Here is a 17,425-nt window from a genome sequence, read left to right as displayed (position 1 = left end):
ATCACATCTTAGTCAGGAAAACGAGGCAGACCACGGATATTCTATCCTTGGAGTGTTTGTTTGGAGTCTGGGCATTAACTACCAAGAGAGTCCTTCTTCACTAAACTCTTAATCCGCTGTAAAGTAACTACAGAAAAATGTAAATCCATTTAATGTGACTTTGTGTGTGTGTGTGTCTGTGTCTGTGTGAAACAGAGACTGAGCAAACACAAAGTTGTGGGCAGTAACAGATTTCCTGCTTCTTTTTATGGCAGTGCTCTCTGCCCACTAAGTAATCATTGTCAATGAAAGACAAACAAGATCATTAAGAGATTTACACAAAGAAAGAAAAAGTCCAGCAGGAAGACAGCTCCGCCATGGACAAATACAAATACTGCAGGCATCCTGTGAGTTTTCTATCCCACATCTAATTATTATAACAGATATTTACAGCTTGTTCCCTGAGGGCTGGAACATCTGTCCACTAAACTAGACCTTCTCTCTGCATGCAAAGTTGTGTGTTATCTCTTTTTGTGACTTTCTACGAAGAAAAGAAATCCTGAAACACATTAGCATATGAACAGTTTCAGCATTACAGGGTGTTACATCAAGCTAATCTCGCCTCATCTCAGACACACACACAAACTAAACACAGACACCCTGTGATTATGCACTGGAACATAATCACAAGTTGGGAGAGTAAAACTGCAAGTTAAACATATAAATTTAAAAATAGATGTGTGTGTCTGTGAGACAGAGGGAGACACAGAGAGACCACACAAACATCTTATCTAGTGTGTGGAGTTTATTCAGATGGTTTGGCCTTGTAGACAAAGAACTGAGATTGTTTATCCTTTTATCCTACAGGCCGTGCTCTGCCTCTATGGTATGTTGTAGACAATAGTGACATCTGCTGTCCAAAATTTATGGTCATAATACTAATCAGTGAATGAATGTAGTGAATGTAGAAAAAAAAATGCTGTATCTGATATTTGTACAGTTAGTTAATAGAATTATTTTCTGAAAGATTAAACTGTCCATGTTGAATATGTAGTGAAGTAAAAGGAGAAAGATGAATAAGTGGCGTGCAAATTCTTAAAAAAAAATAAAAAATAAAAAATATGGTGCTGCAAGAAACATCAAAAAAGTGGGTTTTGTGTTAGGTTACTCTTTAACTACTCCCAAAATGTAGATACCAAATAGTGCAGAGGCCCCAGGGCTCTAAAATCACAGAGAACACAGATGATATGTGTATATATGTTATACTGTCTTTGTGCATTATGGCTTCATTCTCCACCCAGGCTGACAGACCCATGAGAGGCTGATAAAGGTGGCTGTGAGGGAGCAGGTGAGGATGAGACTGTGGAGAGACGAGGCGGCTGTGATAGCTCCGCAGCACTTGCTGTCCGTGGTGCTGAAGAGCTGCAGGAGCTGTCTGTGGTGATGAGCATTCACAGGTATGAAGCCCTGGACGGCAGCATGTAGGAAAAAGGCTTTGTACACAGTATATATGAATGTTACCATATGTTGACAAAATACATATCATTACCTTTATAATAATTGTGTTTCTAATGCACAAATAGAGAAATAATAGCATTTTTATTCTTGTCATATTTTTTTGCCTCCAAAGTTTCAGTTTGTGGTTTTCAATGTTTTGTTTGTTTTGGTTAAGGAGTAGGACCGTGTTGTTAACCCATATGAGAACACTTAATTACTCAATTTATGGCAGATTATCTGTATTTTATTGTCTAGGTGTTGCATTAATTATGATGTGAAATGACTGGGAAATCCAGGCATGAGGAAAGTCAATGTGAGATGAAACTTTTATCTGCTGTATTTCACATTCACTGAGGTTTAATTGGAAGATGAGTGAAGGCTCACAGTGTAATTAACCTGTAACCTTCGGTGGTCCCTAATAAAAGTGACCATGGCAGCATCTTCCGAGCTGCTCAGGACTGCACGTACGTAATTAACACAGGGGACGGATTAGGATTGTTGAGTTAATTAGAAATGTTGAAATGCTTTGGCTTTATGATTCCTGTGCGCCTCCTGGGTCAGGGAAAAATTGAGTGGGGTGCAGCAGAGGGTAAATGATTATATTGTACGTTACATCCAGTTTGAAAAAGAAAGTTAAAACATTTTTAGCCAGAATACTGAACTGGGAGCTGTCTGGATGCTATGGATAGAAAAGATCCTGTGGCCAGCGAGACAGTGAAGAGGAATCACACCCTCACTTTTTAATGAACTCTTTACCATATTGTTTTAGATCTGAATTGGGTTTTTTTTTTCAGAAGTACTTTAGTGAGAAGAAGAAGTCCCTTTCATTTATTACAGATTTTAGGAGACATACTGCAGTGTTTTATTGCAAAGTTTTGTTTATCAAGGTAGCTTTGGAGATTTTAATTTTGGCTCTTCTATATTTTTTGCTTTGTGTTTGGACCTGTGGGAAAAGAGTTATAACAACAACAAACCTTTAATGTCCACTTTGCTCTGAGACTGAGCAGCTTCATCTGCCCCAAAGCCTAACATACAGACATGATAGTTGTTTTTTTTTAAATAAGGTTTTAAAGTTGCAAACTGCAAATTTATGTTCATGTTTCTTATCACACAAATGGAAGCACAACTGGAGACAAAGTGTGCACAAATGTGGGCAGCCATGCATGTGAGTGTTTGTGGCAAATTCTCAAAAGAAAAAAAGAAAAAATGCAACATTTATGAGGCAAGAGAGAAAATAAAAGAAACTACCTTTCACAGACGCACACACTGGGCACATCTGCACTGAATGCACACCCTCAATTAAACCCTGAGCTGATGTGTGAGGCACCAGGGAAACTGGAGGCTCTCTGGAACTTGTGAGGCTAAAAATAACGTCAGTGTCTGCAGCAGTGAGACAGACCTGTAGGAAGAAAAGACACACAAGGACAGACAGAACGAAAATATTGAATTTCTCCAGTTTTGTTATGCTGATATTTTCGGTCAGTGTGTTCTCTGACAACTGAGAATTATCTCAAGCTAATCATGCATCATTAACTAAATGCTAAATACGTTTTTGATGCTGTTGGCATAGGATGGTCCAGACGGAAAAAATCTTAACACTGAGTGGATGGATCATCATGAAATTTGGTAAAGACATTCATGGTCCCCAGAGGATACCCTCAGTATTCATGCAGCACCACCAGGACCACCTATTACAGCCTTACTGAGCTGCTGGACTGGAGCTGTAGAGTTGATCCTGTTTAAAGAATCATGGTTAGATGCTTCAGAGTTTTGTGAAACTACTACATTTCCTTTTTTATGTCTATGTGTGAACATTTTCTCTCATGCAAAAATCCTGGGAGCAATAACCATGAATCATTTTTGGTATCCTTTGTACAAATACACGCACACACTAAAATGTTTCCTTTTCAGGAAAAAATAAAAATAAAATTGAGTGAGCCTCCAAAAAAAGTAAAAACATATTCAGTTCTTTGTCTGCGCCATTCAACCCATCTTTCTCTCTTTCTCTTCCTCTCTGATATTTCTGTTTTTGTCAGTTTGACAATAAAGAGCCCCCCTCCTCCTGACTTTGATAGAATTTGAGATGAGGCACTTTAACAGATGCAGAGGCAATGTCAGAGCATATTCTGGGCTGCTTCCTGCACTCGTCTTCATTTTCCTTTCAAGTTCATGTGAAACCATGGATGGAAACAGGTGCACGGCACAAAGTGTTCCCCTGCTGGGTTGTGATTTCAAAATTCAGAGTCAAATACAAGGAATTTTGCGGCCCAATGCCATTTGACACTGTGGTATTAGTACCTTTGCAAATGTAAACCCTCTTTATTTGATGCTGAAGGGAAGTTTTCTTATTTTCTCTGGTTTGAGAACATGTGGCAAGAACAATTCAACCACCCATCCAACCTAAATTCACCCTTATGTTGTTATCATTATGATTATTATTATTGTTGTTTTATATCTGGAGGATCATACAGAAAGGCAAGCACACAGAGATATAAAACAGCAAATCCACTCGGACAGTATGTGTGTGTGTGTGAAACAGTAATCCTGTTTAATTTCCTCAGAGAGTCTGAGTTTGGACCCACACATCATCAACTGCACGTTATATGTCTGGCACTTCTAATAACATTTGTCACGATGCATACACCTCGTCCACACCTTGGCTCTTTGTGTCGCTCTATAAAGCGTTTGCCTCCTCTTCACTTGTGGAGAACGGGGGCTCTTGACTGGAGCTGCTGGGGATCACGACTCCTCTGCACATCACTGACCGAATCATTTTTTCACTCTTGCGCCCTTCAGGTGCGAACCTTTGCCGACACGCACATGTGATAATGACGGTTTCATAGTGTTTATCCAGAGCAGCTCTGCTCCCCCTTCACTCAGCTCTCTCTCTCTCTCTCTCTCTCTCTCTCTCTCTCTCTCTCTCTCTCTCTCTCTCTCTCTCTCTCTCGTGCAGCTGTACATCACTGGGGGTCGTTTGAGGCGCGCGAGCTGAGGAGGATTGCAGCGATTTTTTTTCCCATCCAAAGCAGCAACATAAACCCAGACGCAATGCAGGTGCGGTATAACACTTTTTACTTTATTCTTTAATTTCTGAAATAGATTCTACTAACATGCAGAAAATTTAATCATGGTAATATTGCTGTATGAGCTTATTCTATAGTCTACATGTGGTGTTCTGTAGCGGACTTAGAGTACTTACAGTACTCCTTAAATCATCAAACTCGGTCCTCAAACTCAGCTCTGTACTACACATTTTAAAGTCATGCACTGTGATTTCCAGTGGTGGGAGAAGTAATCAGACCTTTAGATTAATAACCTAATCTAATGTTTAAAAAAAAAAAGTCAGATCAGAAAAACTATAGATGTATAATAAGAAAAAAATGTACTTCAAGTATCAAAAGCAAGATGTCATTAAATGAGTAGTGTCTATCCAGAATGTCCCCCTTTTAAAATGTAATATTACATCACTGGAATAGTATTATTATTAATGCATTTTAATAGAAGCAGTGTTTACAGTGTTGTGTGTGTGTGTTTGTGTGTGTGTGTGTGTGTGTGTGTGTGTGTGTGTGTGTGTGTGTGTGTGTGTGTGTGTGTGTGTGTGTGTGTGTGTGTGTGTAATGAACATATGTGATGATCAGTGGAGGATGGTCACCTGCAGTGTTCATGATGACTTCATGATCACAGGGAGTATCTCACTGCTCAGCACAGATGGTTTCTTTCCTTTTAATAATGCAGCGCTTTGGATGTTAAGACCCCAAATCACCTTTTCTTCAGATTCTTCAGATCCTTCGTACCTTTGTATGTTTTCCAGCCTTGGGGTAGAAGAAATTCTAATTCTAATGGTATGACAGATAATTTAGAATAAATGAGATTTTATAATTTTCTTTTATATATTTTTTATGGCAAAGGTTTAAAATAAATACATAAATTCTCATAACAACCTGACATCAGTGTAAGCTGGAGAAAGTCTACCTTAGACACTCCAGAAGGATGTATGCTGCATATATGAATAAGATGAATAAGGTTTATGCACTTAAACATGCATCGATGCATATTTAGCTCCTACATGTGATTGTGTGTCTGACATTGATGCGTACAGTATCTTTGTGTGCGTTTGGTTGTCAGTGTGGTTTTTGAATGTCTATCAAGTGTCAGTCTCTTTTACTTGTAGTCATCATTCTCCTCAGCGTGGCAGCCAACTCTGATCTTTTATTGATGCAGTTTTAAGGAGTGTGAATTATTGAGCGACTTTCTTGATGTTCTGTATGCTTTTGCATCCTTTCCTATTTGAATAGGGGACCGAGGGGAGCTCCCCAGATAGTAGTTCTGTCTTTTTTTCTCGACAAACTCTTTACGTTACATCCTCAGTAACCTCCTAAAGAAAGCTGTTTTATTCATGCAGCCTCTCGTCACAAGCAAGTAAAAGACTTTGCAGAGACAGGAGAGAGAGAGGAGACAAGAGCATGAAGAAAGGACAAGAAAAGGAAAAAGAAAAATCAAACAGGCTTTAAAGAATCAATAAAAGGAAGGTACAAGCCTCACACAGGCCAATTCTAAACCTATAAGAAAAGCTGACAATGTAGAAGTGCAGAAAAGTAAAGACTGAAAAACAGTCTCAGTCATCATACAAGTGTAATTAGATTGTTTTGTCGTTGATGGCTCCTGTTTGAACATGTAAAGCTTCATTATCACTAAATTATTAATCTGAATATAGAAACACTTTATGTGTCCTCTGTGAGATGCAAAGCTGCTATTTGATGGCGAAAATAGAAATAGAAATGTGAGAACGTGTGTCCCTGTCCTCAGAAGATCTCCTGTTACAGGAATATTAGACCTTTTCCAATTCTTTCTTTTTCCAGAAACTGAGCACTGCAACCACAGAAAGACTCTTTTCAGTTGATATTCATACCAGTTGAGCAGATGATTATCTGAGTATTGATTACCGAGGTACTAATCTGTTCACCCAGTTGGTCGGTAAAAGCAGATCTAGTGTGCCAGTACCAAACCTACAGTAATGCTACCATATATTTAAAAATCTACATCAATATGTGATTTATCCTTCCTGAAAAGTTTTTGTGGCAAATTATACCAATGGAAAACATGTTTAAACCTGCCATATTGTGTGTCTGTTTGGGGGTCTTCAATGAAATTGTTCAGCAATTTTGACTCTAGACACCACTGATTCTTTTTAGTAGTTGGTCAAAAGTAGATGTTAGATTTTCTTTTCTTTTCTTTTCTTTTCTTTTCTTTTCTTTTCTTTTCTTTTCTTTTCTTTTCTTTTCTTTTCTTTTCTTTTCTTTGTGGTTTAGCTTGCTATAACCTTAAAACAGCCTTCACTCTAACCCCAGCCTGTCGCCTGTGGAAGCTCTCAGCCTTAACCAAAATCTACAACCAATCCGACCGCAAAGGGTAGAGCCACAGAAATCGCAGTTCAATTTTCCCACTTGAACTGCGATTTCTGTGCCTCTACCCATTTGGACACCGAGCATCCTGGTGTGGCTTTAGGCTCTACTGAAGTAAACAAAATCATTAAACCTGCATCTGCTGATTGTGTGCCACTTGGGGGCAGAAGAAACAAGCTGTGAATGCAACACTGACATATGATCACTTTTTAAGTTCATATGGCAAATGAGTTTACAACCAGGAGCAACATTAGCATTCATTTGTAGTTGTGTTAGAGTCCACCTGATTGGTCAACAGCCCCTGAGGGAAATATCTTTTCCTTTAGCTACTAAATGTCCCACTGTGTTCACCAGCTAATCACTAACTGCTATTTGGTACCAAGTAGGTAGTGTACAGAGGGACTTCAGAGCTTTTTCACTGAAAGTACCATAAGGTCTATCATCTGTGTACAAAGAGCTTTCCCTTTGTCTCTCAGAGGACAATTTCTTTTCTGTATTTTCCTCAGGCGAATGAGAAGGCGGTGGATGGTGGCTTGCTGCCTGACGCCAATGGAAAAGATCCAAACCCAGGTGGACAGACAGAGGGCTCCAAGTGGCAGAGACCACGGCTCTCACGTAAATCTCTGATGAAGTGCTGTCTCGTCAAGTGGATTATCGCCAGCACCACGCAACAGGGGCCAGGTAGAGGCACATAAAGAGACCCAGCACCAGGTTAACACCGAAAACAACAACACAGTAAATTGAATTCCCCCATGACTGTATACAACAGCAGGGGAAGTGGGAGATACAGTAGTGAGGCAGGCCTTCAATCTCCCACACTACAGAATACATGAATTTTAAAGCGTCTACAGTATGGATCTACATTTAAAATTCTATGTTTCACCCCTCTCGCTCTCTGTTGAGTGTTTACAGCACATAACTCTCTGTTCACCAGATGCCACTTCATTGTAACAGCTAATCAGTCAGTGAATGGACGGCTGCAGCTTTCGCTTTTAACTCCTGATTCTGCCTCATAGAATTAAGTCTGATCCTCTCCACATTTCTCCGTCCCCACCCAATACTCACACAGATCTCACCACTTCATCCCAGAGAAATGATAAGAAATGATTTCATCTTAAGCTTTAGTTTTAATCTTAATTATTTAATTAATGCTCTTTGAAATTAAAATAATTAATGAGACAATGAAAACTGTATACATTTGGATTCCCTTTCACCATGTTTATGAGTCACGAATGTAAATGTTTTAGATGAAGAGCACAGTGTCTTCCACTGACTGCCCCGGCATGCCCCAATTTTCTATCTAAATTATTGACACCTCCCTCCTGTGTGGGCAGACAGTGCAGACAGTCTGCTGCAGCGTGCATTCACTCGACTATCATCACAAACATTTCACAATCTGTCCTGCCAATGTCACATTTTGTCCCTCATGTGCAAACGGTCTGTTTCAGTTATTAGAATCAGGTTCTGTTTCCTGCTTCAATCAGCCTTAGTGATAAGCAGACAAAATCATTCGTTTCCAGACGTGACCTGCTGTTGTCATCCAGACTCATTTACTGCTGACTTCTCTCTCTGCCAACAGACAGATGGCCATGTGCCTTGGACAGGACATTGATGAAAACAGAAACAGAACAAATGCTCTCATGGCCAACAAACCATCACTTCAAAGCATTTTGCCTGTAAAACAGGCACATCATAAAGTGTAATACAACCATGCTTCCAAGTCCTAATTTGGACGACAGCAATGAAATGATCTTGATTTTATTTGAGGCCTTTAGTTATATCTGCAGTAGGCCTATCCATTAGATATAAAAATTCTAAGTCACTAAATTCTTGTCAGCACTGCATTGAGCTCAAATTAATAATTTCTCACTTTTAGCATTAGTTTTATCCATCAGACTGTTAGATACCTACTGAAATGGAAACATTTGTTTGAGTATTAAACAGATCTCCTCCATGTCATAATAACCTTATCGCCATCTGCTGGTCTGTAGACATTATCGCACCTGAATGTCTCCTGTAGCTCTGTCTCTTTACAGTAGATGGTGGTCTGCACTCACTCTCATACATACTTTACTGTTTCTGTAGTTATGAAAGTGAGAATAATACTCAAATAGCAAATAATAGGTATTTTTGTCATCATACAGCAGGATTCAGCAGAGGATGTTGCACTTACACTTTATCTAAGATCTGAAAACAAAAGCTTTTAGACATCTGTTTGGCTGTAATTACAAAGCACTTGTTGTACGACAGAGGCAGTATTTAAAACTCCATACTGCTTTGTGACAGTTTTCTTGTCAGAGACCTCACGTGTGCACTGTTACAATACGATTGTACCTAGCACACACATTGTTCAGTTTAAAAGGATCTATTTTTATGTCCTCTTATAACTTAAGAACTGTAAGACTACCTTTTCCAAATGATTACAGAATAGCTGTGTAAAGTTTCTGTGCTCTGTTTGTCTGTGATTTGTTGTTGATTTGGTGGTAGTAAAGGAAACAAAAGCATTTTCCCACTGTGCCTTAATATTCAGCCATGTGCGAACTGGCTCATCTGTGAAGCAGGAACTTGAAATATTATAAAAGTAATTTCTAACCAAAATCAAATACTTGAGAACAAGGGACGAGCTAAAAGGGTGTCCCAATAAAATGCTAATAGAGAACAAAGTTAGGGGTGTTTAATTGGAGTGGTGAGATCTTGCGTGATAGTTCTTGATTGATGGGCTTGGGCTCTGAACTGTAATGCTACTCTCACTGCAGTCATTAAAGCCTGATGGTGAGACTGATGGCTGCATCTCTGTACGCTTAAGCCACCTCACTCTTTGTCTGTATTTAATAGAAGAACATGGATAGATCAGCACTTAAGGTGCATTAAACAGTATAATGTTGCATTTTTTTTATGGTAGGTGGGTTCCTTCATGAGCTCATGCATCTTGCATATTAAAGTAATGGCTGTGCATGTTCCTGTCTGCTGAGGTATAAGTAAAGCACACATCAAAAATATTGCAAAAATCTAAAGCTGTGTGTAAAGGATCACTTGCAACATTTGATCCATCGCCTCCTTTTATGAGTCAGCAGGGTTTACTCTCGTAAAAGGACTCATAACTGACTGAGTTTGCTGACTCATAAAAGGAGAAGTTAAACCTATTATCGTGGAAGAATATTTAGCTGCTCCAATGCAAGACAGGAGCACTTTCTCCGAGTGGACTGGCTGCTCTACTGAAGTGACAGCAACTTAGAGTATGAGCAGGGATAGAGGCACTTCAAGCCTTCATCAAAGCTCCACAAGAGGGGGATACTAGAGAATTAAAACGGAGGGAATGACAACTACCGGAAACCACAAGATTTTGCAGAGGATACAAATTTCAAATTCTGTGTACAACTAGTTATGTCAGCAGTTGTTTGACTCAAAAACAAAGGACGAGTCCATTTGGAGTCTTTAACTGATACAGACCCTCCCCGGCCACTGAAACGCATCTCTGCCTGCTCTAGGACCAATATTTTACCTCTCAACAATTGATTTGCCCCCCACCTCCCCTTTCCTACTTCAACTGCTTCCATTATGTTGTGCAGAGTCATCAATTGTGAACTATACTCATATTCTTCTTTACTCTCGTAGTCATTCAGTACAGTATACAAAGGTTCACTCGTGTCCTGGCTACAAAAACTTGTGAAGAGGTATTTTTAGACCCCCGATGTTCATGTATGTTATGAGGAGCATTTTACAGAGCCTAGAAGTTGACCTCTGAGGTGTACAGCGCAGCTCTGCAGCACAGAGATAGTTCGCTTTAGCTTTACTCCAACTTAACTACAATGCCGTAAACAAAGCACTGTTTTTACAGTCACAATGGTCACACTGTTTTTCAGCTCTTAGTGAGTCCGTGTGAGTTATTGAGCCTGCGTATCACTGAACGACCCAGCAGACACAAGCAGCGCCACAAAGGGCAGGGCAGGCTCCTTCACTCTAAGTGCTGTTCACATCCCAGCCATCAGCGGATGTGGATCAATGCTTGGTTTTACAGCTTTGCATCCTTGAAATGACTGAGCAAATAAAGACAGCTCAGACTGTCAGTCAGAGACTATTAGTAAAGAAATTCCTTCGGTAACAACCGCCCCCCATACCCTCTCACAAGCCTCAGACACACACATACATAAACACACTCACATCTCAGGACAGAGTGAAAGGAGATGGAGTGAGTGGGGTTGGAGCCCCTGAGATGATGGAGTTGTAGGAAAATTCCTAAAATCAACTGTTCAGGACGTAAAATGTTTCTGGGTCGTGACAGAAATGGACCATTTGCAAGTGGAGAAAGCTTCGGATCATTTTGGGGGATTAAGACTCTGTGAATTTGATATGTCTCTGCAAGAGCACATGATGGACTTTGGACCTGTTTACATAAAGGAGGATGCTCTTCAGTCACTCTAATGGCATTTTTTTCCTGACTGGTCAATGGCTGAAGTCAGGGGTTTCATTTAAGTGAATATAACTGCTGATGCCTGTACAAAAACACTGATTTAAAAAGGAAGCAGCTGAAGGAAGGCGATGATTGGTGGCAGGTGATGTTTGAGGATGTTCAAGCTGCTCGATCAAATTTTCCGTTTAGAAACAAATCGGGAAAGAATTTGTTAAAATTAAGTCATTTGAAACGGCTTTTGCACAGGTTACATCCAATGCAAGGGCACAATGGGGTTGGAGGGCATGGAAATAATCGCCATTGTTGTTGTTATTGGACTGTTTATTGTCGTGCTCAAACAGTTTGGGATATGGGAACCCTTGTCTATGGAAGGTAAGACATAAAATAAAATGGGATCTTTGTAGGTTATATTTTTTGCATTTGGTGTTGTGTGTAGGAACAACAATATTGTTAAACGTTCTTGTTTTTGGATTTTAAAGTTGTGAGTAGTTGTAGTCACACAAACAGTTTGTAAAATATTAAAGGGCAAGTTTACATTTTTTCCCAAAAAAATATTCACATCAGCCTTTTCTTACATTAGAATTGTGTTAGGATGGGATGTCTTCATGGCCTCTATGCTGTGTAAGTGTTGGTAAAATGTGGATCTATCCTTTATTAGTATCTTCTGTTTGGTAAATGTTTTGGTAAATGGTAACTTGTAGATATCAAGTCAAATATTTTAACAGTCCTGCAACTTTCTTCTTCCCCTCTGATTTCTTCATCACCTCTCCTCAATCCCTTCCTTGTCTTTTTCAACTCTCTACGTGCATGTTGTTCTTGTAAAGATGGTGAGTACCTCCAGTGGTAGTCTAATTTCATCCCAGCTCTCTCTGAAATTGTCCTCCCCCTTTTATTCTTGTTTTATTTTATTTAACTGTTTTGTCAGTTTGGTCCCTATGGTTTTTATTTTTTTTATTTTTGACCTTTTTTATAGTGGACATCTGGACTTGTCAGACTCAGGTGTTATTAGTAACACTTATTATGACTGCATTAAGTTTAGCAGAAATGTTACTGGCTCACCGGCATTTAGTGTCAACATATGCTTTTATTGCAAGTCAAATGATGTGTAGAAAATAACTCCCCCTTTGCTCCCTGTATTTACTTTCTGCAAGTTTGTATGTTTTTGTGAAATTCATGCTCTGTTTGTAAAATAGTAACGTCAGAAATGTCCCAAATACCTAAATCAAAGAATTAGCATGTGTATCTGCTTATTTTAACCATAATTTGTTTGCAACATTTCTACAAGCTACAAAAAATCTCTACACTTTTCCGTCTGTCTCATCTTCTTTTCTCTTTTTATCCAATGCTGTACATTTTTCTTACCCCCATTTATCTCCCACCCATTTCCTTGTCTCACCTTTCCTTCTTGAACCTCTCCAAACCATCTGAACCTTTTATTTGTTTTCAAATTTATATTTTGTTTGTGTTAAGATGGTGAGCATTTTCAGTTGTCGAGTAATTTTAATTTTTTTGCCTCCCATCTTTTTGATTTCCCAGTATTCGACTCCTCTCCTACCCTTCCTTTCTTTTTTATTTCTTTCTTGTCTTACCTCTATTTCCTCCGTCTTTTCCTCTCCTCCCCCCGTTATCCCACCTCCCCCGATTTCTCTGCTTCCCTCTGACAGACAGCAGTGACAGTGACCTTGAACTCTCCATGGTGCGTCACCAACCTGAAGGTCTTGAGCAGCTCCAAGCCCAAACCCAGTTTACCAGGAAGGAACTGCAGTCGCTTTATAGAGGCTTCAAAAATGTATGAAATCAGTTACAGAAATCTTAACTAAAGCAGTGGGGGTTTAGGGTGCAGTTTAGATTAATTATGAAAGAAATCAGCTTCAACACACAATTTACAATTCCTTCAACTTCATGGCCAAAAGTATATGGACACCCCAAAAAAGCATGTAGATGCCCAAATATTACCCATGCCATATCTACTATATGTATTAAGCATCTCACAACCATGGGCATGAATCTGCTGCAATATCGGCTGCCACTCTTCTTTAAAGGCTTTCCACCGGATGTTGGACGTGGCTGCGGAGGTTTTCTGCCATTGAGCCGCAGAAGAGCGATAGTGAGGTTAGGTACTGATGTGGGGAGATAAGGTCCAGCTAGCTGTTGGCATTTCAGTTCATCCCAAATATATTTGATCCTGATTCCATACACCCACCTGCTCTTTGCTTTGATCACCTGGTGTTTTTGCCTGGCTTCTGACTTCACTCCTCACCAGTTCCCCCTTTGCTTGTGTTACCTTTCAAATTAAGGTGAACTGTCTGGACCTCTATACAGTGTCTCTGAGTTGTGAAGTCTTTTCTCAGCCTTTGCATACAAGACAAACATTTCCTCATGGACCTCTCTTTGGCAGTGGTTCTCAGCCTTGTGACAGCTTAAAATGAGGCTGTAACAGCTGCAGTTTTTAATAGGCTGTAACCAGTTCAACAAATGTTAAAAAAAAAAAAAAAGTTTTCTCAGGCTGCTTTATTTGAATATGTTTAGTATAATTTTACAATAATTCATGGGGAAATAAGTAAAGATCTGAAGCAAGTCTAATTTTAAAAACTATTATTTTTAATCTTGGGGCTCGTTGTGGGGGGTCTTGACACCAAGACTGGAAATCATTCTTAGCTGTGGCATTAGGATTTTCTTCAACTGGAACAAAGCACACTTAACAAAACCACAAAAAAATACAAATGCAGACAGGGGTGTCCATATATGTATGTTATTACATTTTTATCAACATCTTAAAAGTGGTAAAAATGGATAGACATTATTAATATAGTTTAACTGTTGACCCATTTTTTATGTATTGTTTGTTCATTTCATGTTCTATCAACACATGCATGAGCTTTGGGTTGACATGCTACATGTCTTTGCCGAGTACGGAGGCAGGCAATGCACATCGACAGTTAGTGGCTGTAATGTGCCATTAAAGGTAGCAAAGTGCATTAAAGAGGAGAGGAAGAAGCCCACAAGCTGATGTAAACAAAACTTCAACATTAAAAACATGGCTTTGCAGATGTTTTATGAGTTATGTGAGACCTTAAGCAAACACATCAGCTGTAGTTAAAACAGTGTAAACAAAACTCTTTGTTTAAAATGAAATCTCCAGGGTTTTTTTTTTTTTTTTTTGAGTAACTAAACAGACATTTTTCATAGCAGACATTTGGACATGTCATAGTGGGAAAAGCACATGTGTATTTACTGACACACTGTGAATGAGGCCTCACACTAGCTGAACAGTTAAAATATATAAACATCTGTTGGATGTCCTGCTCTCCTCACCCCCCCTAGTGACCATATCCTTGCATTGCAGCCAGGGATTGTGTGATACCATTTTTTTAAAAATCAGACTCTTTAAAATAATAAAGCAGAGAGTGGTACTTAAGAATATTTTCTTAAGTATAATAAAATAATTGTTGTTGTTTTTTTTGTTTTCTTTTTTGCTGTTGTTGTTGTTTACCTTTCAATAGGAATGTCCCAGCGGACTTGTAGATGAAGAAACATTCAAGACCATTTACTCACAGTTTTTCCCTCAAGGAGGTACAGTATGTTACTCGATAAAGCAAAATGTAAACATAAGGAAGAGTGACGTGACATCTCTAAAGGCTCAGTTAATGCACTTTATAGTTGTCAGTTCCTTCTTCTGCTTCTACTTTTAACAACAGTCTTGAGTTTTACAAACCAGTTAATCTGTCTTACTAATCAGTGTCAGCTCATGAGACAAACCAAGTTATTCATGGCTGAAATAAAGAATTAGGTTTTGCATTAGGTATAACCAGCAACAGTTCATGTTAATGTTCAGCATTGTATGGCCATTATTTGTTCTCAGATGCAACCATGTATGCACATTTCTTGTTCAACGCATTTGACATGGACAGAAATGGCTCCATCCGCTTTGAGGTGAGTTCACCAAGGTCTGCATGTCTGTTGATATATCATTTCCTGTGGCCAGTGATGAAGGGTGACATGGGTTTAGGTTTAGTTTTTAAGTAGGCAATAATGATCTTTGTTTTACAGGACTTTGTGTTAGGATTGTCTGTGTTGCTTAGAGGCTCTGTTACAGAGAAACTCAGATGGGCGTTTAATCTATACGATATCAACAAGGATGGATACATTACGAAAGAGGTACAGTCAAAATACTCATGAGAAAAAACATATCAAAGTCTGTCGTGTCATGATTTGTACAGATGTATGATATATGTCTATCTGCTTTTTTTTTGTTGTTGTTGCTTTTGTTTCTTTTCCTTCAGGAAATGCTGGCAATAATGACGTCCATTTATGACATGATGGGCAGGTATACCTTACCCAGTGTACGAGACGAATCCCCCTTTGAGCACGTGGAAAAATTCTTCCAGGTATGTCTTCTCTGAATCCAGTAAACCACACAATCTAATCCTCTAAACAGATAAAATTACATACAGATGTTGAATTGATCCATGGCTACAACCTGCATTATTTTTTTTTACCCATGGCATTCTGTTATTTTCTCATGAAAGTCATAGAAACATGACAAAAATTTGTTGCAGAACCCCCTTTTTAAAAAAATCAAACCAAGAGATAGCCTTTATCACAAGGTGCGTACTTGTAATTTTATGCTGACCAAATGGATATGAGTTTGGTTCATAACCAAATCATTTGCAGTTGTGGTGACATAAAGAAAGTTGTTTTTTACTGTGCTGCATCACAAGCAGTGGACAAAGGTCAATTTTCTCTAAACTGTTAAACACGCAATCAAAACCTTATCTTCGCCCATTCCATCAGTCGGGCTAAAATCTCCTGAAACACCTTAAGTATTTTACTCACTTAGTTTCCTACTTGATTAAATATGAAAAGTCCCTCTCCTGTACATGTCTGACATTTTTCAGAAAATGGATCGTAACAGAGACGGAGTGGTGACTATAGATGAATTCATAGAAACCTGTCAAAAGGTAAGCCAATCATGAAACACTCTGATGTGGGAAAACTGAAGTTTCGAGGCATGGCGACTGACTCAGTTCATGCAGCTTTTTCCACAGCAGCACGTTTATCTCTTGCATCTGTTTTATTTTCCTGACAGGATGAAAATATAATGGCTTCCATGCAGCTCTTTGAGAATGTCATTTAGTTTCTTTAGACGGCCGTGGATCAGTAATACTGCATAGTGCTTCCAGCTGCAAGCTTCTGGCCCAAAAATAACTTCACTCATCTTGAAAAGGAAAAACTGAGTCGTGCAACGTGTTGGACACATTTCGATACATATGGCCGAACACTGCTGTTTTTCCAGTCAAACTGTTTGCAGAGAAATGTTCAGAATTCACCAAATCACCTGAAGAAAGATTTCTTTGCATGACAGTTTTAATTTTCTTTTTGCACATGAAACAAATGTGAATTTAAAAAGAAAATACTTCATCATTGCCAGATGAGCATGAGTGTTTGCCCCCAAAAAATCAAAGCATGTGATGCAAACCACATTGAACACAAACAAGGGTTTTTATTGACCCCTTTGAAACTTGGGCATAAGTGGGATGGTACTTTGTTATTGTATTATACTGTAAAGAAAATAGTTATGTTTCTATGTTCTTCAGATTTTTGTTTAAACATGATACCCAGTCATTGTCATGTTGACCTAAAACCTGCTGAAATAAATATCTTCCCTCACCAACTGTTTATTCGGTTGAATATCTTCAGTTTTTAAGTTCATCATAGAGACAGTGAGTCTGTTGCGTGCTTACAGATGCTCTAAATGTGCTAAATCCTCTCCACATGTGCAGGTTTTAACTTGTTTGTATCTTTTGTAGATGCAAAAGCATGTACAAATTTTAACGTCCACCAAATGGTTGTATGAAATGTGTTGCATTTGAATTTATGGACCAGTACAGCTGCAAAAAAAAAAAAATAAATAAAAAAAATAAAAGCCATGTTCTGTGCATCTTGCCACATGTAGCCAGTCAAGCCATTATGTGTTAAACTGAACAAAAGTACAACTGTCAGAAGCATGCCCTCGAGAGGATCCACTAAACCCATGACACAAAGCAAAAAAATTTATAGTTCTTGGATTTCATCTGAGGAATTTTTCCGATTTTTAGCAGTTTGACCAGCAGCTTCATATTTCTACACAATCACC

The 17,425-nt window shown here is 38.9% G+C and overlaps 1 protein-coding gene across 2 annotated transcripts; it reads left to right on the top strand.

The window, feature by feature from the left end:
* Window positions 1-330: 330 nt before the first annotated feature.
* LOC121195055 (calsenilin-like) lies at window positions 331-16,760 on the top strand. Of its 2 annotated transcripts, XM_041058234.1 has the most exons (11): window positions 331-386; window positions 1,281-1,436; window positions 4,430-4,530; window positions 7,385-7,559; window positions 12,954-13,078; window positions 14,793-14,862; window positions 15,152-15,222; window positions 15,340-15,447; window positions 15,573-15,677; window positions 16,188-16,250; window positions 16,379-16,760. In XM_041058234.1, exons 3-11 carry the CDS (start codon window positions 4,525-4,527, stop codon window positions 16,424-16,426), a joined length of 771 nt encoding a protein of 256 aa, XP_040914168.1. In that variant the 5' UTR covers window positions 331-386; window positions 1,281-1,436; window positions 4,430-4,524; the 3' UTR covers window positions 16,427-16,760. The 2 variants fall into 2 exon arrangements, with proteins under 2 accessions (XP_040914168.1, XP_040914169.1); XM_041058235.1 differs by lacking the exons at window positions 331-386; window positions 1,281-1,436; window positions 4,430-4,530; window positions 7,385-7,559 and adding an exon at window positions 11,559-11,661.
* The last annotated feature ends 665 nt before the right edge of the window (window positions 16,761-17,425 follow it).

This window comes from Toxotes jaculatrix, chromosome 16, assembly GCF_017976425.1.
Source record: "Toxotes jaculatrix isolate fToxJac2 chromosome 16, fToxJac2.pri, whole genome shotgun sequence".
Lineage (NCBI taxonomy): Eukaryota > Metazoa > Chordata > Actinopteri > Toxotidae > Toxotes > Toxotes jaculatrix.
Note: the sequence above shows the minus strand (reverse complement) of the source record. Positions and strands in the feature narration are given on the sequence as shown.

Bases quoted from the DNA above. Each gene is read 5' to 3' on its own strand.
- LOC121195055 (XM_041058234.1), top strand. The intron at 13,079-14,792 runs GTATGAAATCAG...ACCTTTCAATAG, and splicing joins TTTATAGAGGCTTCAAAAAT to GAATGTCCCAGCGGACTTGT. The intron at 16,251-16,378 runs GTAAGCCAATCA...TTTTCCTGACAG, and splicing joins TCATAGAAACCTGTCAAAAG to GATGAAAATATAATGGCTTC.